This window comes from Nyctereutes procyonoides, unplaced genomic scaffold (assembly GCF_905146905.1).
Source record: "Nyctereutes procyonoides isolate TBG_1078 unplaced genomic scaffold, NYPRO_anot_genome, whole genome shotgun sequence".
Lineage (NCBI taxonomy): Eukaryota > Metazoa > Chordata > Mammalia > Carnivora > Canidae > Nyctereutes > Nyctereutes procyonoides.
The window spans coordinates 29,353,615-29,378,029 of record NW_026575139.1 but is presented as its reverse complement, the minus strand read 5'-3'; the positions used below and the strand labels follow the sequence as shown (position 1 = coordinate 29,378,029).

Below are 24,415 nucleotides of genomic sequence, written 5' to 3'. Positions count from 1 at the left end.
GTTTTGAAACAGATAATGCTTTGTAAGAAAATTATTATTTTTTTTTTTTTTTAAGATTCCAACCATTCATTCATGAGGGACACAGAGACAGGAGCAGAGACACAGGCAGAGGGAGAAGCAGGCTCCCTGCAAGGAGCCCATATGGGACTTGATCCTGGACCCAGGGATCCAAAGGCAGACGCTCAACTGCTGAGCTACCCAGACACCCTGCTTTGTGAGAAAATTCAATGTTCAGAGACCCCCCCCCAAAAAAAAAATAAAAAAAGAAAAAAGAAAAAGAAAAAAAAATCACTCAAGGGGAAAATATAACTAAAGAACATTTATTCATTTTTTTCCACTAAGACTTTATCTTGAGGACATAACTAAACTGTCACCAGCCCCCCACCCCAACCTGAAGGGTTAGTACAATGAATGTTATAAAGCAGATATGAACAGTTTGAAGGACTGGAACCAACATTAACTGACAAACAACTTCCATCTAAATTATCATAAAAATGTTTAAGTAAAAAAAAAAAGGGAGGGAAAAGGGGGCGATGGGGGTGTCAGATTGAACAAGATCCTTACATTTCATCTAATACATTCAATCCTGACTAGAGTATACCAAAATGGAAACAGGATTACTATAATACAAAACTTCCACTACAGCACGCTGTACACACCTGTGTTCCAAGCCCACCCCCATCCCCCTGCTGCTTCCAACTCCACTATTTCCCAGCCTGTTGGGCCTGCCGACGAAGGAGCACGTAGATCTTCTCTTTAATCCAGTCTTTGTTATATGGCTGGTATGTCTGGGTATCAGCTCGGTAACTGAGGAACAGAGAGGTAAAAGCAAAGTTATAAGGGTCAATTACTGTTGTGTTTTTAAAACTCTAAATTATAACTGATGGCATAGGTGTGCATGCTTGTACATGAACTTAATAAAAACAAAAGATCTGGGGTGTCTGGGTGGCTCCATCAGTAAGGCATCTGCCTTCGGCTCAGGTTGTAATCCCAGGGTACTCGGATTGAGCATCACATAGGGCTCGCTGCTCAGTGGGGAGCCTGCATCTGTTGCTATCTCTTTCTCTCTCAAATAAAATCTTTAAAAAAATAAATAAATAGATAAAAGATCTGCTTACATTACTGTTGAATTTTAAGCGACAGGAACTTTAGACCACCAAGTATGAGCTTACAGCAGAAAAAGAAACCAACGTCTAGAAATCTTAAGTTAAATGCTCAATGTGTTACATATCTACTTTTTGACAGAGTATGACCAGAAAACTGTGTTCTTTCTCCTACCTAGTTACAACTTTTACTGTTTCTTTAGTAATTAAAAAACAACCAAATAATGGTACAAACTTGAGTTTGCTGAATTTATTTAGAATTAACTAAAAATCTTTAGAAAACATGTTACTACCACAAAGATTTCTTCCCTGTAAAGTATTAAGGAAGTCTTTTAACCTATATTTCAGGATTTTTTTTTTTTTAAGTTTATTTGAGAGAGGGAGCACGTGTGTGTGCACAAAAGCAGGGGTAGGGGCAGACAGGGAGGGAGAAGCAGACTCCCCACTGAGCAGGGAGACTGATGTGGGATTGGATGCCAGGACCTGAGATCATGACATGGACGGAAGGCAGACACTTAAACAACTGAGCCACCCAAGTGCCCCAAAATTTGCTTTTTAAAGTAAATCGTGTTAGAGGCTGGTAGAGAATTATTAGAAGATGTAACAAGCTTCAAAATGGCTCTAATCAGAAGAGGAGGGTCAAGAGAAACAACCAGCAGCATTAACAATGAGACTCCATAGGGACTCAAGGGGTTCTGAGGCCAAGGTATCACTGAATAACCAACCACTCGTATCTTTAGAAGACTCAAATAGTACAAACATTCCAGGTGATCTACCACTGAAATCTAGTTGGTTAATAAAATCATTTTTGAGGTAAAAAACTAAGGCTAGAGTATAAAAAAAAGCAGACAATAAGTAGAGATTGCACAAATACAAACCATATCAGTGTTTCTTTTTTTTTTTTTTAATTTATTTTATGATAGTCACACAGAGAGAGAGAGAGAGAGAGAAAGAGGCAGAGACACAGGCAGAGGGAGAAGCAGGCTCCATGCACCGGGAGCCTGACGTGGGATTCGATCTGGGGTCTCCAGAATCGCGCCCTGGGCCAAAGGCAGGCGCCAAACCGCTGCGCCACCCAGGGATCCCCCCATATCAGTGTTTCAAAGCCAGGTGCACCATGTGGTTGAAACACTACATGGCACCTCAGAGGGACAAAGATGGACTTAGACTAAAAAAATTAAAAAACAAAAACACCAAAACCCCCCAAAACCAAAAATCAAACTTAGGGATATTTTAGAAAAACAAAATATCTAATTTATCAGTTATTTATTTGAACCAGAAGTTTCATTTAACTTCTCAGCAAAGAAATCATACACAAATGATAATAATGATTAAGTTACCAACTGCTAGGTATTACTTTAAGTACTTACCTAAATACACTCACTCAATCCTTATTATAACCCTAAGAGTAGATACTATTACCCCCACTTTTTTTTTAAAAAGGAGGAAATCAAAAAACAAGCAACCTATTAGGTCATATAACAGCAACTTATTAGCTAAAGTGACTTGGGCAAGTAGCAGAAGCTTAAAATACTCCTGGACCAGAGTCCTCACTCCACTACTGAGCTAGAAACCTATGCTCCAACTTTTGGCATGATAGACAAATTCCAAAGGAGGAACGTTTTATACCATTATCGTATTCTTCCCCTGAATAGTAAGGGCAGAATCTGGTTTATTAAAAATGCATAAACTTTCTACTTTTACAAAATGCTTAACCAAAATAAATGATTTAAAACATTTTTAAATGTCCTTTTGTTATAATGAGAAATATTCAAAAAGGTCAAATAATTTCCTTTGAATATTTGTTATTCATGCTTAATTAAATAAGGGTTAGTCTAGTCTGCTTCAGATATGGTAGACTATAATATTTACGTCAACGTTGGAGAAGAACTTAAAAAAGAACTGGGGCGCCTGGGTGGCTCAGATGGTTAAGCATCTGCCTTTGACTGAGGTCATGGTCTTGGGGTCCTGGGATCAAGCCCTGCGTTGGGGGGTGTCCCCTGCTCAGTCTGCTCTCTCTCTCTCAAATGAATAAAATATTTTTTTAAAAACCAAAAATTTTCAGACCCATATCAGGGTCAGACAGACTTACTTAAAATTTCATTTATTTGAAAGAAAGAAAAAACGCACAGGGAGAGGGACAAGCAGACTCTGCACTGAGTGTGGAGCCCAATGCGGGGCTCCCTTGTTACACTCTGAGATTGTGCCCTGAGATGAAATCAAGAGTCGGAGGCTTATCTGAGCCACCAGGTGCCCCAATAAAATTTTCATATTGGGGTGCCCGGACAGTCCAGGTCATGATCTCAGGGTCCTGGGATCAAGTTCTGCGTCAGGCTCTACACTTAGCAGAGTGTCTGCTTGACCCTCTCCTATCCCTCTCTCACCAATCAGGTTCTCTCAAATAAATAAAATCGTTAAAAACAAAACAAAAAAACGTTTTTTTGTTTTTTTGTTTTTTTTTTTTAAATAAAAACCAGGGATCCCTGGGTGGCGCAGTGGTTTAGCGCCTGCCTTTGGCCCAGGGCGCGATCCTGGAGACCCGGGATCGAATCCCACATCAGGCTCCCAGTGCATGGAGCCTGCTTCTCCCTCTGCCTATGTCTCTGCCTCTCTCTCTGTGTGACTATCATTAATAATAAAAAAAAATCAAATAAATAAATAAATAAATAAATAAATAAATAAATAAATAAATAAAAAACAAAGCGATTTTCTTATTAACATATTTCATTAAAGACCAGATCTGAATCACTGGAATGTTTTACATTATCAAAATAGAACTCAAATATTCCAAGGAAATATAAGTTTTCAACAGGAATCTTTGGTGGGATCCCAAGTCCTGACCTGATCCCAGTCATAATCCAGGAAGCAGAGAAAATGCCTGAGTTGGACATTATATATTTTTCAAAAACATATTTACTTCTAGGACAGTATCTGGCATGTAATATTCAAGCACCTGATGACACATTATAAGGCATTCTCACTTTCCTTTATCATGAAAACAGAATCATCTCAGTTTTTTTTTTAAAGATTTATTTATTTATTTATTCATGATAGATAGAAAGAGAGAGGCAGAGACACAGGAGGAAGGAGAAGCAGGCTCCATGCCGGGAGCCTGACACGGGACTCGATCCGGGGACTCCAGGATCACGCCCTGGGCCAAAGGCAGGAGCCAAACCGCTGAGCCACCCAGGGATCCCAGAATCATCTTAGTTTTAATCCAAAGCCAACTGCTTTAAAACGACAATGATGGGGATCCCTGGGTGGCGCAGCGGTTTGGCGCCTGCCTTTGGCCCAGGGCGCGATCCTGGAGACCCGGGATCAAATCCCATGTCGGGCTCCCGGTGTATGGAGCCTGCTTCTCCCTCTGCCTCTCTCTCTCTCTCTGTGTGACTATCATAAATAAATAAAAATTAAAAAATAAAATAAAATAAAACGACAATGATGGGGCAGCCCGGGTGTAGCACTGCCTTCCGCTTGGGGTGTGATCCTGGAGACCCCAGGATTGAGTCCCACATCGAGCTCCCTGCATGGGGCCTGCTTCTCCTGCCTGTGTCTCTGCCACCCCCCCACACTCCCCGCCGCATCTCTCATGAATAAATAAATAAAATCTTAAAAAACAAAAACAAAAAAAATCGACAATGACTTTGAGGGGAAAAAACCTAAAACAGAACAACAAAACAACACCTAAGACTATTTGGTTTAAAAAGGCCAAGAATCAGGACTTTGAACTTCTTAGCATTTTCTCTGCATACTAACTGCCAACAATTAGCAAAATTCTTAAGCTTTTCCTGTGTCTTTGGCTTTATGTTGCCAAATTAACTTGAGCCATATATAGATGAAATATTACTGCATAGTAGCCAAATTGCAAAGATCAGGGTCAGGTACAGAGTACACTCGCAATACCACAAATCACCTCCAACAGCTGGTTAAAGAACAGAAACATACACCTTAAGAGAGATGGTGGCTAATACTTACACAAGGCAGCTGAGGTCGGCCAGATCGTCAATAAAATCAAACAACTGGCTGATATCATATGTGATAGAGGGGCTGTTGGGATTCATTCTCTTCAGATGTTCTTCATACATTTTACAAACGCCTAAGGAGAAAAATCAAGATCTTACAACTATATAAACTTCAGACATGAATAGCACATACATTAACACTATACACACACACACACATATATATAAAACAATGCCATAATGTTTCATTTTTATTTTTTAAAGGATTTTATTTTTATTTTAAAAATTTTATTTATTCATGAGACACAGAGACACAAGGCAGAGGGAGAAGCAGGCTCCATGCAGGGAGCCCGATGTGGGACTTGATCCCGGGTCTCCAGGATCACACCTGGGGCTGAAGGCAGCGCTAAACCACTGAGCCACCCGGGCTGCCCAGGATTTTATTTTTAAGTAATCTCTTCACCTAATGTGGGGCTTGAGCCTACAAACCTGTGATCAAGAGTTGCCTACTCCACTGACTGAGCCAGCCAAGCACCCTCACATTTTTAAAAGTCAGGCTGGGAAAATAACAAGTTGGTCACTTTTGTTTTAATATTTGTCACTAGTAAATTATCTTTTAATTTTATGTATTTGCCAGAATGTTAAGTATTTTATGCCTTTAAAATAGAATGATTACTTCAAGTCATTAGGTCTAAAAGAACTTTAAAGGCCTGTCACATGAGAATTCAAACAAGTGATGACACTGTAGGTCTTACCAGGTTTTCCCTTTTCTTTTAAAGATTTTTTAAAAAAGATTTACTTATTTAAAGATTTTATTTATTTATTCATGAGAGACAGAGAGAGAGGCAGAGACAGGGAGCCTGATGTGGGACTCAATCCTGGGACTCCAGGATCACGCTTTGGGCCAAAGGCAGGCACTAAACCACTGAGCCACCTAGGCGTCCCCTTTTAAAGATTTTATTTATTGATTTGAGAGAGAAAGAAGAGCAAGAGAGGAGAGCATGAGTGGGGAGAGGAGCAGAGGGAGAAGCAGATTTCCTACTGAGCAGGGAACCTGAAGTGGAGCTGGATCCCAGGACCCAAGGATCATGGCCTAAGCCAAAGGCAGATGCTTAACCAACTGAGCAACCCAGGAGCCCCCAGGTTTTTCAATAAACAAATATTCAGGGGATCCCTGGGTGGCGCAGCGGTTTGGCGCCTGCCTTTGGCCCAGGGCGCGGTCCTGGAGACCCGGGATCGAATCCCACGTCGGGCTCCCGGTACATGGAGCCTGCTTCTCCCTCTGCCTATGTCTCTGCCCCCCCCCCCCCCCTCTCTCTCTCTCTCTCTCTCTCTCTCTCTCTCTCTCTCTCTCTCTCTCTGTGACTATCATAAATAAAAAAAAATAAAATAAACAAATATTCCTAAAGCCTCTGTAAATAAAGAAAAACACCACACTTGGGAAAGATGGATGACAAAGAGGCTTTTCCATTCTTTCAAATTTTGATACAATGCAAAAACAAATGAACAAAAACAAAACTGGCACTGAGGAAGAGATTATCATAAGAGTATTTTACTCAAGAGGCTGGACTCTGGATTCAGAGAGTTGAATTCTAGCTCTGTCCTTTACTAACAACTCCACCCCCAGAATCCTACCTGTCAAATGGTAAGGACAATATTCTTCATGGAGCTATGGGGAAGATTATATGAAATGATGCATATTAAAGCATTAGCACATGTAAGAGCACAGTACTCAAACACAAGACATAAAAAGACATAAAATGAACAAAATCATTGATAGCAAGCACACATTAATCTTAACCTAATTATCTAAGGAGCATATTATTTTTTATTCAGTGACATATCTTCTCTTGTTTCCACAAAATGAAAACATAACCTTTTCTGTCCATTCTCACTATATCAAGTGTTTTTAATACTCTTACGATGAATGAACAAATGTCCTCTGGGAAAACATGTCCTATCCTTTACACTCAGGTCCTTCATGTACCTCTAAATTGATTTTATAAATTTCCCAATAGAAAGTAATATTCAACTACAGATCTATGAAAAGCTGAGTTAGGGTTTTTGACTGGTACTTTCCCCACACTGTGATCAAAGAGTATCACTCATGAGTTATCAAACATAAAGGTCAAAGTGGAAAGGAAATAATCAGAAAAATAAATTCACCATTTATCTTAAAAAGGCACTGACCCATTGCTACAATCATACTTAATGGTGAAAGACTGGAAACTTTCCCACTGAGATTAGGAAGCACACCAGAATATCTACTCTTGTTATTTATATTTATAGTCAACATCATTGTACTAGAGGTTCTGGCCAGGGTAATTTGACAAGAAAAAGAAACAACAAGCATTCACATCAGGGAATAAAAGGAAGTACAACTCTCTCTCTTCACAGAGGACACAATCTTATACACAGAACATCCTAAGGAAACTACACACACACACACACACACACACACACACACACACACACACAAAACCATTAGGACAAACAAATGCAACAGAATTGTAGGATGTAAGTTAATATACAAAATTCAACTCTATTTCTAAACTCCAATAATGAACTATCTGAAGATGAAATTAAGAAAATGGCTCCATTTACAACAGCATCAAAAAATAAAATTCTTAAGAATAAATTTAATTTAGGGAACATCTGGGTGGCTCAGCAGTTGAGTGCAGCTGCCTTTGGCTCAGGGTGTGATCCTGGAGTTCCGGGATCAAGTCCCACATTAGGCTCCTTGTGGGGACCTGCTTCTCCCTTATAAATAAATAAAATTTTTTTAAAGATTTTATTTATTTATTCATGAGAGAGACAGAGAGAGAGAGAGAGAGAGAGAGAGAGAGAGAGAGAGAGAGGCAGAGACATAGGTGGAGGGAGAAGCAGGCTCCATGCAGGGAGCCCGATGTGGGACTCGATCCCGAACTCTGGGATCACACCCTGAGCCAAAGGCAGATGCCCAACCACTGAACTACCCAGGCGTCCCAATACAAAGATAACTCGATGAAGAAAGAATAGTCTTTTCAACAAATGGTGCCAAAAGAATAAAGTTGGGTCCACACTTCACATTATATATAAATAATCAAAATGGCCCAGAGACCTAAATGTAAAAGCCCAACTATAACACATTTGGAAGAAAACACAAGCACAAATTTTCCTGACTGAACAAGGCAATGGCTTCTCAGATATGGCACCAAAACTATGAACATTAGAAAAAAACATATAAATTGGAGTTCATCAAAATTTAAACCTTTGGTGCTTCAAGGACACTATCAAGAAAGTGAAAAGACAAGACACAGACTAGGAGGAAATCTCTGCAAAACGTATTATCTGCTAATTAGTATCCAGGGATCCCTGGGTGGCGCAGCGGTTTGGCGCCTGCCTTTGGCCCAGGGCGCGATCCTGGAGACCCGGGATCGAATCCCACGTCAGGCTCCCGGTGCATGGAGCCTGCTTCTCCCTCTGCCTGTGTCTCTGCCTCTCTCTCTCTCTGTATGACTATCGTAAATAAATAAATAAAAAAAAATTAAAAAAAAAAAAGAATTAGTATTCAAAACATACAAAGAACTTATAAAACTCAACAACAAAAAAAATAAACACCTCATCTAAAAAGTGGGTTAGGGTTCTGAACAGACACCTCACCAAGGAAAATATACAAATGGCAAATAAGTATTATAAAAAGATACTCAACATATCATTAGAAAACTACAAATTAAAACGAGATATCACTATATACCTATCAGAATCACAGAAATCCAGAACACTGACAGCACCAAATGCTGAGAAGAATGTGGAGCAATAGGAATTCTCATTCATTGCTGGTGAGAACACAGAATGGCACAGCCACATCTGAAGACAGTGTGTCAGCTTTTTACAAAGCTAAACACAATCTTACCATATGATGCAATGATCACATTCCTCAGCATTTACCTAAAGGGGTTGAAAACTTAGGCACACGTGAATGTTTGTAGCAGTTTTATTGTAACTGCCAATACCAGAAAGCAATTATGATGTCCTTCGGTGGGTAAATGGATAACCAAACTGTGGTATATCCAAATGATTACTCAGAAATAAAAAGAAATGAGCTAACTACCAGGCCATGAAGATATGGAAGAACCTTAAAAGGACACTCTTTTGGTACATCTGCATGGTTCAATTGGTTAAGCATGTGACTTCAGCTCAAATCTCCATCTTAGGACCCTGAGATCCCCACTCAGTGGGGAATCTGCTGTTCTCTCTCTCTGCCCCTTCCCCTGCTTGTGCCCCTTCTAATACATAAATTAAGATCTTAAAAAAAAAAAAAAACAAACAAAAAAAACCCCACTGTTTTGTGAAAGAGCCAACCTGAAAAAGCTATATACTACATAATTTCAACTACAGGACATTTTGGAAAAGGTTGACACTATGGAGACATTAAAAAAGACCAGTGGTTGCCAGAGATTTGGGGGGAGGAACAGGTAAAGCACCAGAGATTTTTCAGGGCAGTAAATGGTAGATGCTTGTCAGTATTATAAATAAACCAAAACCCATAAGATGTCCAAAGCAAAGACTGAACACTAAAGTAAACTATGGCCTTTAGTCAATAATGTATCAGTATTGGCTCTATAGTTGTAACTAATGTATCACACTAATATAGAATATAAGAAAGGGAAACTGAAAAGAGGGAGTAGGGAAGAAGGGGTGTGATGGAATTCTCCGTACTTAAACTGAAAAGAGGGAGTAGGGAAGAAGGGGTGTGATGGAATTCTCCGTACTTTGAACCAATTTTCCTGTAAGCCTACAACTATCCTAAAAAACTTAAAAAGACATGGAAGAACCTTAAATGCATATTGCTAAATGAAACAAGACAGTCCAACTCTGACATTCTGAAAAAGGCAAAACTATGGAGGTGGCAAGGAGACCAACAGTTGCCAGGACAGCAGAAGGTGAAGTAGGGATGAATGAACAGGTGCAGCACAGGGACTTTTAGGTAAGTGAAAATTATTCTGTATGATACTGTAACGATGAATATGCATCTAGTAAAATCCACAGAACTGTACAACATGAAGAGCCCAATATAAGCTTTAGTTAATAACAGATTTTAGTTAACAGTAGACTTTAGTTAGTAATAATAATGTAGCAATATTGGGTTTACCAGGGCACCTGGGTGGCTCAGTTGGTTAAGCATCTGCCTTCGGTGGCTCAGGTCATGATCCTGGGGTACTGGGATCAAGCCCAAGCTGGGTTCCCTGCTTAGCAGGGTGTCTGCTTCTCCCTCTGCCCCTCTCCCCGCTTGTTTGCATGGGCACTCTCTCTCTCGCAAATAAATAATCCTTAAAAAAAAAAATACTGGTTTCATCAACTGCAACAAACGTACCACACCAACATTAAGGTGTTATTATTTTTGTTAAGGTGTTATTAATGGGAGACACTGTGGAGGTGAGGAAAGGGAGTACATTAGGAACCCTGTATTTTCTGTTCAGTTTTTCTGTAAACCTTGAACTGCTCTAGAAACAAAGTGTATTAATGAAAAAGAGAAAGTTAGGATTCATTAAAATAGCAAAGGTTGGCAGAGTATCGTGAAATCAAAGACCAAACATAATACAGGTAAGACAATAATGTGCTAAGGCAGAATGTACACAGAGTCTACCTTAATGGTCAGCAAAGGAAAGGTTCTAAAATGAGGGAAGGACAAGACCTGCTCTTCTTTGAAAATTAAGAGAATCTACAATTAGGAAGGCATGGTACCAATTACCTAGAAGCTGTCTCTAATTATTACCAGTTTTTCCCCCCCACAGATCTACCCATTGTTGGCTTTACAAGGACAGATTTTAAGGCTAACCCAGTTAGCTCTGGATAATCAACAAATTCAAGGACATGCCCAATTGCAAAAACAGTGACTATAAAATCTTTATAGAAAGAAGTGAAGAACCGGGATCCCTGGGTGGCGCAGCGGTTTAGCGCCTGCCTTTGGCCCAGGGCGCGATCCTGGAGACCTGGGATCGAATCCCACATCAGGCTCCCGGTGCATGGAGCCTGCTTCTCCCTCTGCCTATGTCTCTGCCTCTCTCTCTCTCTCTCTATCATAAATAAATTAAAAAATTTAAAAAAAGAAAGAAGTGAAGAACGGATAATTTGCTAAAAAGGGTGCAGAATGTGCACAACTGGTTTACTCGATATAATGATTAAATGTAAGGATGAACCCAATTTGTGATGATCCAATCTATGCGCTCTCATCTAATGGTTTACTGAGTAAAGAAGCATTAAGGGCTAATAGTTCCCTTCAGGGTGGTGTCAGCTTATCAAGTACACAATAAATTATACTTATTTGGTTCCATTTGCCTTTATTCTCTGAGCTTATTTTTATCTTCTAACGCTGATGGAGTGTACTCAAACCTCAAAAGCTTTTAATGCTTATTTGTTCAATCAGCAGACTAATAGGTTCTGAAGGTATCCCTAGAGCCTGTCTTAACAACTCTATAGTGTTTGAGTCTAACCAGAATACACAAGAACTTTAAGATATTTTACATAATGAATAACGGAATATCAACAAAGGGAGGCTTCAGAAAGCCATTCACTGTAACCACGGGAGCTGGATTAAAAAAAATACTTGCAGCAGAAAGACAATACATATAATCAATGTTTCAATTTTCAACAAATATGGTCCCTAGTATCTTCTTCCTTCCTGGCTCAAATTAATAACTTGAGAAATCTGGAGGAAAAACAAGCCCAGTTCCTAAATGAGACATATTCTAACAGTGAAGATCAAGAAAACAAAAATAAAAACTCTTCATTAGTGCTTAAACTCACCTTCCATGCATTCATTCACAGATTCATAGTCAGCATAAGTTCTGCCTTCTGGCCTCTTGGTAGGCTGTACCAGCAAAATGGTGTGAGACTGCAGGGGGAAAAGTGATTTCAATTTAAGTTTCTAACTCATATTTGAGAAATTCATATATGTTATAAAATCTCTAGTCATGACACAAATGATCACTGGTTATTAATGCACTATTAATCAGGGTGCTCTTCTTACATTTATGCTTTTGTTCAAGTGTGGTGTCGGATGATGGCCTAACAACTCTGTAAGGACTCCCTGTCCTTAAGGGCTGCTTTCTGCAACTGTTGTACTTACTGCCTCTAAGCATTCAGCATGAATTACGTTCTACTGTTTTTTCTTCTTTTCTTCCTTTCTTCCCAACTAGATTATAAACCCACTTAGGTTTTCTATCTCCACTGGTCACTTTCTATCTCCAGCCCTATTAAGTGCCTTAAAAAAATTTATTTATTCGTTCATGAGATACACAGAGAGAAAGAGACATCGGCAGAGGGAGAAGCAGGCTCCCTATGGGGAGCCCGATGTGGGACTTCGACAACCTGAGTCAAAGGCAGCCGTTCAACTACTGAGCCACCCAGGTGCCCCTATTAAGTGCCTTAATAAAAATTTAGAAGTAGGCTGAGAAAAAGAGAAATACTATTTATGACTGTAAGCAGTGGATCTGATCTATGTTCTTTTTCTATCCTTAGCAGAACAATGGAGTCACAGTAGTCGTATCAGTCACTACTATTTAATTTTGTTCTCATTCTAATGAAAATTAAGGGACTAATTTACTTCAAAAAAGTAATGATATGGAAACGGCTATTCAATACGCTACTTTTTACATCTAGTCTTAAAGTGAACTTCTGAGAAAGCTCACTATTTTCAATACTTAGTACTCAAAAGACAACGATTAAAAACTAAGAAAAAAAATGACTAAATTTACATAACTGTAGCTGAAATGGGTATTATTTTTAAGTGGCAGTATTTTGCTTTTAACATTTTAAGATCAGAAAGCTTCCCAAACCAGTTTTGATCACTTTCTTTTTACTGGAGCTATTTTCAAAGCCGTTTGGTTTTATTAAAAAAAAAAAAAAATCTATGCAAAATACAAGTACACGTAAACAAATACATATATACTTCTCACAATAGGAAAATAAGGTCGCAAAACCTAAGTCAGGAAAAGGTACACAGATATACTTTAATAAAATCCTTATTCTGATTACCAAGCAGATATAAACCACTTTAATGAATAGTTAATCTGGTCCTACTCTTAAAATTCTTACACATGAACTGAGTCATCCTTCTACTGCTACAGAAATATTACAATACACAGGAGGACTAGGTCATTAGCTTCAGATGCTTCTGCCAAACTACCAAAAAAACCCCACAAAAAATCCCCACCCCTTGAAGCTTGTCTTTAATAAAGCAGAAGTACATACGACGACTGAACCAATAATTGTTTATCTACAAATTCGTAGCTCTTAAAGCTACTTGGACTGAGAAGGAATTATCACTGGTATTTGCCGACCCAGGACGGCTCAGTTGATACTAACTGCTGTCCCTTCCTTAGATCTTAATCTTACCATTATAACACGTTACCAGAGAGTGACATAAAGGGCAGAGAAAGAAGGGAAACTCAGAGATACAGAGTCTTCCAAAAGTCACACTGCCAATTATGACAAAACAAGAAAGAACTGGAGACCCAGTCTTCTGATTGCTCAGTCGTCTCTGGGAGACCACGTTGGGTCAAACACGTAAAAACACCTCAATTCAGAAAGGTGCAACCTCAGAGAGTTCCTTGTTAACAACAGCTGCGTAACCTGTTAACGTTTAACCCCAGCGATCAGAAAACGGAGGTTGAAGTGTGGAATAACCACGATTCCTCATGATCCCTGTGGATCATCTTTTTGGAGGAATGAAATTTAAAAAAAAAAATAATAATAATAAATAAAAATGAAATTAAAAAAAAAAAAAAACAAACCACGAACAAAATACCCACTCACTGCACTACCACCCCGATCCGATTCTAAGGAACCCGGACCCTCAGCTGAGCCCATCTTCTTTTCAGCTTTGAGTCCCAGAGAGAATGAGTAAGAACAGGATTGAGGGCCGGGAGAAACGCCAGATCAGGCCTCTGGGGTCTCGGAAAAGGGGGGGAAAAAAACGTTGTATGTCTGTTTGAAGACGGAGCCCAGCAAAACAAAAGGGGATGGCTGAGAAGGCACGCTACAAAGCAAAGACGACCCCTCCCGCCCACACGCTGGGCGCAGCACACCCCATCTGTCAGCTCCAGGCGCAGGTTTGTCAGCCATCCCTCGGCCATTGTTCCCACATCGGGCCACAGTCTGGGGGGGGGGGGGAGCGCAGCATCCCCACGCAGCGAGCGGGAGGAAGCGCATCCTCCGCACCGCACGCCTCGCCGGACCTCGGCCGCGGGCGCGCAAACGCAGGGCGGCCCCGGGCTCCGGGGCCTAGAGCCAGGCCCAGCGGCCCCGCGGCCCCGCGGCCCCACGGCGGGAAGGGGAGAGGTCGCGCCACAAGCTGGAGGGCCGGGGAGCTGCACTCTCGCGCTGGATGGGATGGGGACAAGATGTACACGGCTGGGATCGCCTCAGAGGCCGGGGGATCGGGGAGCCGCCGAGGCTTTTCTCACCATCGCGCCAAAGTCTCTCGCCGCAGCCGCTGCCGACACCGCCGCCGCACACGAGCTTAGCCGCAACGCCGCCAACAGCCAATCCCCGCGAGAGGAGCCGCCGGAAGTCGTCAGAAACGCACCGCGAAAGAGCCTTTTGGACCATAGAAGCGAACACATTTCCGGCAGCTAGAGCGGATACCGACTCTGGCTCAGCCATCTTGGATAAGGGCGAGGAGATAGATACAGGTAATTGCTCCAGAACTGGAAAAAATAATCGTTTCTTCTAAAAAAAAAATCGTTTCTTCTCGAGACACGGTCTTCCATATTCTCGCCATTAGACGCACGGCTAGAGTGAACACAAATATATATGGACTCTGACACCAGACCTCTTTAATTAGCCCTATTCAAAAATGGCGGTAGCCTAAGAATCCCGGGCCATAGGTCGGTTGTAACCCGGAAGTACTCTTCTAAAGGAGGGGGCGGTGAAGCAATCCGGAAGTGGATGTAATGAAGAGGTGCCACTTGGCGGCCATGGCAGCTGTAGTATCGGTGGCTCCGGGTCGAGGCCCAGCGGAGTGGAGTAATATGGGCAGCACCGGGTATAGGGCAGAGACAGCTTTGTATCAGCTTCCCTGCTGAACCCCTAAGCCCATCGTTAGAGACCTGCGGGACTCTTTGCCCGTTCTAGACTCGGAGGAGAGTTTGCCGGGACTGGTGGGCTGGTCCCAGCCTGGGGGAAGACTGCCCCGGGGACGTAGGGGCGCCGGGAGAACGAACAAGTCGGCTCGAGTTTTCCTTTTTCTTGCTGCCATCTGGAACGTTGTCCGTGGAGGAAGTGGGCCCATTGTGCCACCCCTCCGACGATTGAAGAAATCGCTCTTTTGCATACCTTTAACCGTAAACCCCAGGGAATCCAGTGACTGGCATCTGAAAACGCAGGGGCCGGGACCTGAGATTGCTGAAAGTTCTCTCTGGTGCTAATATCAGCAAAAAGGGGCTAGTTCCAGGCGCGTTCCAGAGAAAGGGGTTTCTGAACACATCTAGTGGGGAGGACGGAAGACCTGGACAGTCCCCTTGTTCTGTTGGGATCACTATACGCGTTTAAGAACCTAAGGACCCTTTGAGGCCCCTGAAAATTTGCAGTTCTGGTGGCGGTGGGCAAATAAAGGAGGACAGAATGGATGATTTCATCTCCATTAGTCTGCTGTCTCTGGCTATGTTGGTGGGATGTTACGTGGCTGGAATCGTTCCCTTGGCTGTTAATTTCTCTGAGGTAAGAAATTCTCAATTTTCTGTCAGCTTTCAGGATGGCTGGTAGGAAGTAGGGACAGTTGGAAAGAAAGGGAAGCTGCTTCCCCAACTTATCTCAGAGCTAAAGGTCTCACTAAGAAAGACTATCTTTTAAAAAGATACATAGAGGGGATCCCCGGGTGGCTCAGCGGTTTTAGCACACGCCTTTGGCTCAGGGCAGGATCCTGGCCCCCCACCCCGGGATCGAGTCCTGCATGGGGCGCCTTGCATGGAGCCTGCTTCTCCCTCTGCCTGTGTCTCTGCCTCTCTCTCTCTCTCTCTCTCTCTCTCTCTCTCTCTCTCTCTCATGAATAAATAAATAAATAAAATCTTTTTAAAAATAAAAAGGATACATAGAATTTCATAATAGAAAGGAACCTCATTTTAAGCACCGGAGTCCTTAACGTGGGGTGGGCAGACCCCCTGGAGATCCTGGGGTACTCTGAATCCTGTGAAATTGCATACAAAAATTTAGGGCTCTGTGTATTTTCCTGGAAAGAAGCACCATAACGTTCTTTTGATTCCCAGGGATTCCAAGGAATCAAGGTTCCAGTTGCTCTCAAGAAATGTAAATGGAGAATATTATTTGTCCATATACGTAGAAATCAGTATAACTCCTCATTTGGAGAAAATAAAGCATAGTTTTTGTGGGGGGGGGGAAGGTAGTCTTTTGGATTAGAATCCAAAAGTTTTCCGGCGTTTTGAATTTTTTTGTGTTAGAATGAAGATGAGAAAAATAGATTTTTAAAAAGATTTTATTTATATATTCATGAGAGACACACAGAGGCGAAGACAGGCAGAGGGAGAAGCAGGCTCCCTGTGGGGAGCCCCCTGCAAGACTTGATCCCAGGACCCTGTGATCAGGACCTGAGCCAAAGGCAGACAGACGCTCAACCACTGAACCACCCAGGCGTCCCTAAATCAGATTGTTTTTAACTCACATTTCCTTTTATTTATTTATTTAATTTTTTTTTAAAAGATTTATTTATTCATGAGAACACACAAAGAGAGAGAGAGGCGGAGACACAGGCAGAGGTAGAAGCAGGCTCCACGCAGGGAGCTAGACGTGGGACTTAATCCTGGGACTTCAGGATCATGCCCTGGGCCAAAGGCAGGCGCCAAACCGCTGAACCACCAGGGATCCCTCACATTTCCTTTTAAAGAAAGAGGGCACTAGAATGGATATTTGAAGTTGTTTCAGATCTGCTTAGAAATGAATTTTCTGTTAATATGTTTTAACATTTGGGTTAATTTGTTAATTTGTCATTACTTGACCAGACATTAGTGAGGAAGAAAGATGAAACCATTGTTTAGTGAAAATGCAGATAAGTTCTTCATAAAGAGTTCACAACATGCACAGTGCTCAAAAGATTTAGCGAGAAAAACTACTACATTCGGAGGGAACAGTATTTCATGAGTATCTTGGTGTTCAGCAGTAAAATAGGCCCAGTTTCACTGCCAGTCCTGAAAGAACTTCGTGAAAGAGCAAGCTGGTAGTTATACCAAACCTACCCCACAGACTTTTACTTTGTTAGAGTAGCAGAGTATTTATTTTTATTATTATTGATTTGTGTCTGTTCCCTCAAGGCAGCAGTTGGCTAGAGCTGAGTATCAGTAGATGGTCACAGCACTCCTTGGCCGTGAAGCCTACTTCACTCATTTGGGCCGCCTGTCCGGGGCTTTGTGAGCCTGCTTTATTCTGACATGAACCATATTTTCGAATAACTGCATTAGAATTTAATTGACCTTATTAGCACTGACATTTGTGAGAATTAAGTTGGTTTATATATTTAAAAACTGATTGAGGTAACATTTATCAAAAATTATAGTTAATTCAAATATATCAGTAAAACTTTTTATTTCTATAAAATGGTTAGAGCTTTTCCAATATCAGTATTTTCTTGAACTGTCTTGATTGATTTTTGTGATATGCAGGTATCTGCTATTTTCTTTTTCACTGAAACGAAAAGTGTCCATGTGTGGTGTAACTAACCAAGGCATTAGTAAAGATAATCAGTATGATGTGTCATTTATGGCTATCTAAATTGATGGCCAAGTGGTCTTTTCCAACTGTAGGTCTTAAAATGCTATAAATCACATTCATAATGTCTGTTTATTATTGCAATAGGAACAGTGCATCGAGCTGTTAGAATAAAAATGAAAGTTACATGTAACTTAGACGTTTTAGAATTCAACTGTTTTCTGTCTTCTAGAAATTAAACATTTTTTTCTAGACAGATTATATTATTGTAGATTGATGTATCATGAAACTAGTGAGATGATAAATTTGTAAAAAATAAACTTTATTCATGGGGGCAGGGAAGCACAGTTTCTACTCTTAGAAAATAGCTCCCTAGGTTCCTACATTGGCTAAACTACTTTTTAAGGGAATCTGGCTTTTCTTAGGGACTAGGGTTATTATAAATAAAGAGACCAATAAATCTAATTTGTTTTACCGTTCATTTTCATGTAAATGAAAAGATATACTATTTATTCATGTTCTTAATTTATCTGCTATTCTGTCATTTGGTACTTTTTTTTTTTTCCTCAGAATTTCTCAGATCTGGAATAAAAGTTCAAAAAACCATTAATTATGGCAGGATTAGTATTTAGAAATGAGCTAAAATTAAGTAACCTGGAAATTGCTGTAGCAGTAGTGCCTACCTGCTGTATCTAACCATCCAAAAGAGGGTTATGTGACATTGATCTCTGTCACTTTCTTCAACATTCCTTGCCCCCAAACTAACTTTCTTGATGCTTTTCTAACTTCTCCTTGCTTTCTGACATGGCGACTTTACCTTTATGCCTAAATGATTTCTAAAACAAAGGAAAAGATATCTGATTCTTGAAAGCATTTAACGAGTAAGTGATTTTCAGGATGCTCTCTTCTTCAAGCATATGGTAAGGAGAAAAAGTAAACTTATGAAGGAGGTCAAAGCATACCTTACATAAAGGAAGTCCCGTGTGGTAAAGGAGTTGGAACCTCTAGGTTGAGCACTATCTTATAATGTTAGATTCCGTTGTTAACGAGCTCTCTTTGGCTCTAAAGGAAAAAGCTGTGTAAGTAGGTTGGGAGCCTACAATTAACGTTAGCTAGAATTAACCCCGCTTAGCAGGTGTTCTGATTGATGAATGAAGTTAAACTATAAACCATGACCAAAATGGGATTTTAGATTTATTATCTGAGGATTGTTACTTATCTGAGTATGTCTCCTCTTTGCCACAGAGCTGGTAACACAGCAAGCTGTTTGCACCAGAGCTTTAGGGCAGTGCTCCTTCAACAATCTGATAAATGACTAGTTTTTGTTTTTGTTTAATCTCCATTCCATTGCAGACCAATATATATAAATATATTGAATACAAATTAAATACTAAGAAAATGAAATGGAAAAAAAGACATATAAAATATAAGCCCAAATGTAGTGTTATGTTTAATAGATACACTTTTGTATGTCTGTTACTCCTATAATTATAATATTCGTATTCTATAAGATATTTTGAAGGCTTAGTCTCAGTTTATATTTTTCTTGTTGCAGACCAGTTTGGATTATAATGCCATGTTCTTCACGTGTTAAGAGTATGGATCCATAGGTACGCAGATGAAAGTAATGCTGCTCTTATAAAGAATTCAAGGTATTACTAATGCACTAATTTCCCAGGGACTGTCTGGGACAGGTAGTAATCCAAAATCAGTGTTACCATTTGAGCAAGCTATTTAACATCAAAATGTCTTCTTTTAAATGACCTTATAGGATTGTTGTGAGGATGTAATGAATTAATAAAAGTGCAAGGCTGTATTCTAGAACATAATAACTTTAGAAAATATTGAGGATTGTTCTCCTTACTGATTATAAAAACTTCGTTAAGATTTTCATTTTTAGAATTTTGTTCTAAATTATAATTAAAAAATTTTTATTTTGGAACAGACTTCTAATAATGGGTAAACTCCTCTCTCCCCCTCTCTGACTACCAGAAACTTCTCAGCAATTTGTTTGGAATCTGAAAGGTCGTGTTTGGGCGTTGGCATTCCTATTCACCATGAATGTTCCATTTGGAGAGACCAAGCCTTCTCTAGTCTACCTGCCTCAGTATTTTTTTTTTTTTTGCCTCAGTATTTTTCTTAATATTTAGCTTTCTTCATTAATTCTCATTTTAAGCCTTGTTTTGTTTTTCATGTGTTTAAAGTTTTATGTCTCACTATAATAACTGACTTGTTCAATAATAGATATTTTGGGGCTTTGAGTTACAAGAAATCAGACGTTTGTGACTGAAGAAGAAGTTTGTCCAGTATGCTCTTCTCCAACAATTGGTTCTTTTTGAAGTAGATGTGACAAAGTTGCATTTTTGGGGGCTTTTCCATTGTCTGGTATATTAACATTTTATTCTTCTCAGGTAATGCAATAGATGTTAATGTTATGCCTGTTTGGAATTTCATTTCTAAATTCAAACAGTTTACACTTTGCATTCTAATTTACCCATATCTGGAAAGCATCAGTAACTTTGCCTTTCCTCAGATTATTGTTTTATGAGGTTATTGTTTCATAAGCATCTTTCCCTGATAAAAGTATTTGGATCACATAAGATCTAGATTCAATATTTTCCTGAAAAACTTTCTTTTCCGTAGGATATTATATGGATAAATGTTAATTGACATTTATCTGCTTAATAATATTTATAATAGTTAATGCTTTTTTTTTTTTTAAAGATTTTATTTATTTATTCATGAGAGACACAGAGAGAGAGAGAGAGGCAGAGACACAGGCAGAGGGAGAAGCAGGCTCCTCGCAGGGAGCCTGACTTGGGACTCGATCCTCGGTCTCCAGGATCATGCCCTGGACCGAAGGTGGCGCTAAACCGCTGAGCCACCGGGGCTGCCCTAATAGTTAATGCTTATTGAGCTCCTTCTGTGTAGTGCCAGGCACTAAATGTGCATTGTCTAATCTTCAGGAAGAGACTGTGAGGTCTCCTGTTAAGCCTCACTTTACAAATGTGCATACTCTAGCTCAGAGAGTATGGTAGACACTGGTAGAGATGGGATTTGAAACTAAGTCAGTTGGATTACCAGTCCAAAGCACTTGACCATTAGACAATACTTCCTTTTCTGATGAAGACTGTAAAGGAAGGAATGAAAAATTAGCACCTTAGCTCACAAATTAGGAGCGTCTTAACACCACTAACATTATCTCCATTAGTTCCCCAAATTAGAATTATCTTTTGACATCATTCACATTCTGCCTTCCACAGTATATCTTCTACCTTATGTTTTTTGTTTTTTTTTTAAGATTTTATTTATTTATTCATGAGGAACACACACACACACAGAGAGAGAGAGAGGCAGAGAGAGAGAGGCAGAGACACAGGCAGAGACACAGGCAGTGGGAGAAGAAGGCTCCATCCAGGGAGCCTGACATGGGACTCGATGCCGGGTCTCCAGGAACTCACCCTGGGCTGAAGGCGGCGCTAAACCGCTGAACCACCCGGGCTGCTGTCTTCTACCTTATGTTTTGTCAGTGTAGTAGGATTGAAACTACAGAGGTAAACCATCTTCAAATAGCATCAAAACCTTTAAGAAAGAGTGGAATATGTCTTAAAAATGCCCTTTAAGTCAACACCTGCCAAGTTAGAATCTGAAGCAATTCCCATTTTGAACTATCCAAAATTAATTTCATATTTGATGTCTTCATAGTCAAGTCAGTTCTAAATTATCATGTTCAAGAATTCACATCTTTTTTTTTAAGGGAAGAAGACCTGAAATGGATTAAGAATGCTTCTGTATGTGACATAACTTTTCCTTTAATTGAAAAAGATGTGCAACTTTGTTGAATGATAACAAGGTTTAAGGTCCTCTATAGCTCAGTTTGGAATTCTAGGTAACAAGTCGTAATGCTTAGTGTAAGTACAGGTATTTCTTTTTTTTTTTTAATTTTTATTTATTTATGATAGTCACACAGAGAGAGAGAGAGAGAGAGAGAGAGAGAGAGAGAGGCAGAGACATAGGCAGAGGGAGAAGCAGGCTCCATGCACCGGGAGCCCGACGTGGGATTCGATCCCAGGTCTCCAGGATCGCGCCCTGGGCCAAAGGCAGGCGCCAAACCGCTGCGCCACCCAGGGATCCCAGTACAGGTATTTCTTAAACCTACGACAGAATTCTAGAAGTCTCAATCCTCCTCAAATACTAATAATGAATGCCTAATTAAATAAAATGGAAATAAGTATTAGTTGTTCTGGAAATTCTTCTGCCCTGGTTATATAGATTTTTAAGTGATGAGATCTTGAGTTTAACTACTAGGTAAGTACATCATACTATCTATTGTAAGCCCTGTATTTCTCTGGGAATCAGTTTTCTAGTAACCAAAAAATGATACCCTGGCTTCTGTACCTTGTGTGTTCCTTTCATTAAATCTTTAAGCATTTGACAGTGGCAAATTGGGGAAACAAGATGGGTGCTAAAAGCAAATAATGAAAACAATGAAATGGGTTTTGTAGTGAAGCGGTTTAGCATAGTTTTTAAGAGTATAGATTCTGGGATGGAACTAGAAGGTATTATGCTAAGTAAAATCCGTCAGAGAAGACAAATACCATATGATTTCACTCATGTAGAATTTAAGAAACAAAATGTGAATATAGGGGAAGAGAAAGAAAAATAAAATAAGATGAAAATAGGGAGGCAAACCTTAGGAGACTCTTAACTCTAGGAAACAGGTTTATTGGAGGGGAGATAGGTGGGGGGATGGAGTAGCTGGGTGATGGGCATAATGAAGGCGTGATGAAATGAGCACTGGGTGTTGTTTACAATTGATGAGTCACTAAATTCTACCCCTGAAACTAGTAATACAGTGTATGTTAATGAAATTGAATTTAAATAAAGAAAAAAAGGAGTATAGATTCTGGAGGTAACTTACATAGATTCAGATTGTGGCTCTGCCATTTGCTGCCTGTTGTGGACCTGGACAAATTACTTGACCTTTTGTAAAGTGAGGATAATAGAAAAACCTATTTTATAGGATTGTTGTGAGGATTAAATGAATTAATGTATGTAAGGTGATTATAATAGGCCGTGCTTGGCACAATCAATACTTAATAGTTATTATATAATATAGACGAAGGAGAATATTGGTAGCACCTCTTTGTGTACAACTTGTTCATCCAGAAGCTTCGTTAATCTAAAGCACCAGAAAAGTCTGTGAGTAGCTAAATAGGCAGCCTGAAGAGCAAGCATTTTACTTGCTCTCTTCTGTTCTTGGCTTCACTTGGCTTCTGTGTATCTTTTTGTAATTCTAGTAGGTTAGTATGCCAGTTATCAATTTATTGCCTCTCAGCTTTAAATTTACTCTTCATTGACTACTCTACAGAAATGGATCTGGGCCCTTTAAGTAGTTTTCCTTTGCCAGCTGGCAGACTGTTGCATTTTGTCAATAAAGGATACTGGAGAGAAATTGTAAGAGGAAAGGTTTTTTCTTTCTAGGTCCATGCTTGCTCTTGGGCAACTACTCTGGCAACAATTCCTATAGCACAAGCAACCACCTTCCCCAGTGCCCTGCTTCTCCAGTGCAAGCTTCTGCAGCACACACGTTTGATTTCTCTGGCCTCCAGCTGGGCTTCTCCAGAGCCCACCTCCTGCATCGCAGGCAGGTTTTCAAGCCACAACCTCCTGCCGAACACATACTTCTCCAGCACCCAGCAGTCAGTAGTTCTCACTGGCACCACCCTGCCTTGGTTAGTTTTATAGAATAGGAGAATCTCTTCAATAAGACACTTCCCCTTGACAGTTTTCTCCAACAGCCAAGAGTGGAGATTTCCAGCAAGTTCCGCCAGTGTGGCACCACAGAAACTTCTCTACCTCTAATATTGTACTTTAAAATCAGTATAGTTTTGGTCTTCCTGTTTTTGGCACAGAGGTCCTAAAACCTTTGGAATTTCCAGAGTGAAGAGAGCCATACAGTTGTTTTTTGTCATGTGAATGAGATGATTTTTAGAATGTTCCTCGTAACCTAAGGTTGGTGGCTGATTACCTCAACCATGTGCTTGAAAGGTTGGGACCTTCATTGCCAACCTGGAAGGGAGAGGGGCTGAAGGTTAAATCAATTGCCTGTGGCCAGCCAATGATTTAATGAATCATGCCTATGCAATGAAGCCTTCATAAAAACCCGGAAAGACAGGGTTCAGAGAGCTTCTTGGTTAATGAATACATAGAGGTGCTGGTCTTCCAGCACCTCTATGTATTCCTCTATTTATGCCTTGAGGGGGCACAGAAGCTGTATTCCTCTATGTATTCCTCTATTTATGCCTTGAGGGGGCACAGAAGCTGTGCATCCTTTCCCCTTACCTGGCCCTGTGCATCTCTTCCATCTGGTTTTATCTGATATCTTTTTATAATAAACCAATTAATCTCATAAGTAAAATGTTTCTTTGAGTTCTGTGAACCACTGTAGCAGATTAATCAAACCCAAGAAAAGGAGGTCAGTCAGTCAGAAACACAGGTGACAACCTGGACTTGCACATAGCTGGAGTGCAGGAGTGCGAGAGCACCCAGCTCTGGAGTGTGGGGGTCCCAAATAGGCCAGATTCAGCCACTCGCTGCTGACAACATCTAAAGGCAAAGAGACAAGTCGTGGTGAAATGAGAAAGG

General features: G+C 40.3%; 2 protein-coding genes across 2 annotated transcripts in view; one reads left to right on the top strand and one right to left on the bottom strand.

The window, feature by feature from the left end:
• Positions 1 to 299: 299 nt before the first annotated feature.
• Positions 300 to 14,619, bottom strand: ERH (ERH mRNA splicing and mitosis factor). The gene is made up of 4 exons (XM_055303576.1): positions 14,515 to 14,619; positions 11,855 to 11,942; positions 5,079 to 5,199; positions 300 to 807 (listed from the first exon to the last, which is right to left on the bottom strand). The coding sequence occupies exons 1-4, from the start codon at positions 14,515 to 14,517 to the stop codon at positions 705 to 707; spliced, it is 315 nt and encodes a 104-aa protein (XP_055159551.1). The 5' UTR covers positions 14,518 to 14,619; the 3' UTR covers positions 300 to 704.
• A 392-nt stretch (positions 14,620 to 15,011) lies between these two features.
• SLC39A9 (solute carrier family 39 member 9) overlaps positions 15,012 to 24,415 on the top strand; it is a 54,538-nt gene continuing 45,134 nt past the window's right edge. Inside the window, exon 1 of the mRNA XM_055304245.1 lies at positions 15,012 to 15,769. Coding sequence (XP_055160220.1) covers positions 15,674 to 15,769 — 96 coding nt within the window. The 5' untranslated portion in view covers positions 15,012 to 15,673. The remainder of the gene's footprint in view (positions 15,770 to 24,415) is intronic.

Bases quoted from the DNA above. Each gene is read 5' to 3' on its own strand.
- ERH (XM_055303576.1), bottom strand. The intron at 5,200-11,854 runs GTGAGTTTAAGC...TTTTCTCCTTAG, and splicing joins TGTGAATGAATGCATGGAAG to GCGTTTGTAAAATGTATGAA. The intron at 808-5,078 runs GTAAGTATTAGC...TCTGTTCCTCAG, and splicing joins GCCGACCTCAGCTGCCTTGT to TTACCGAGCTGATACCCAGA.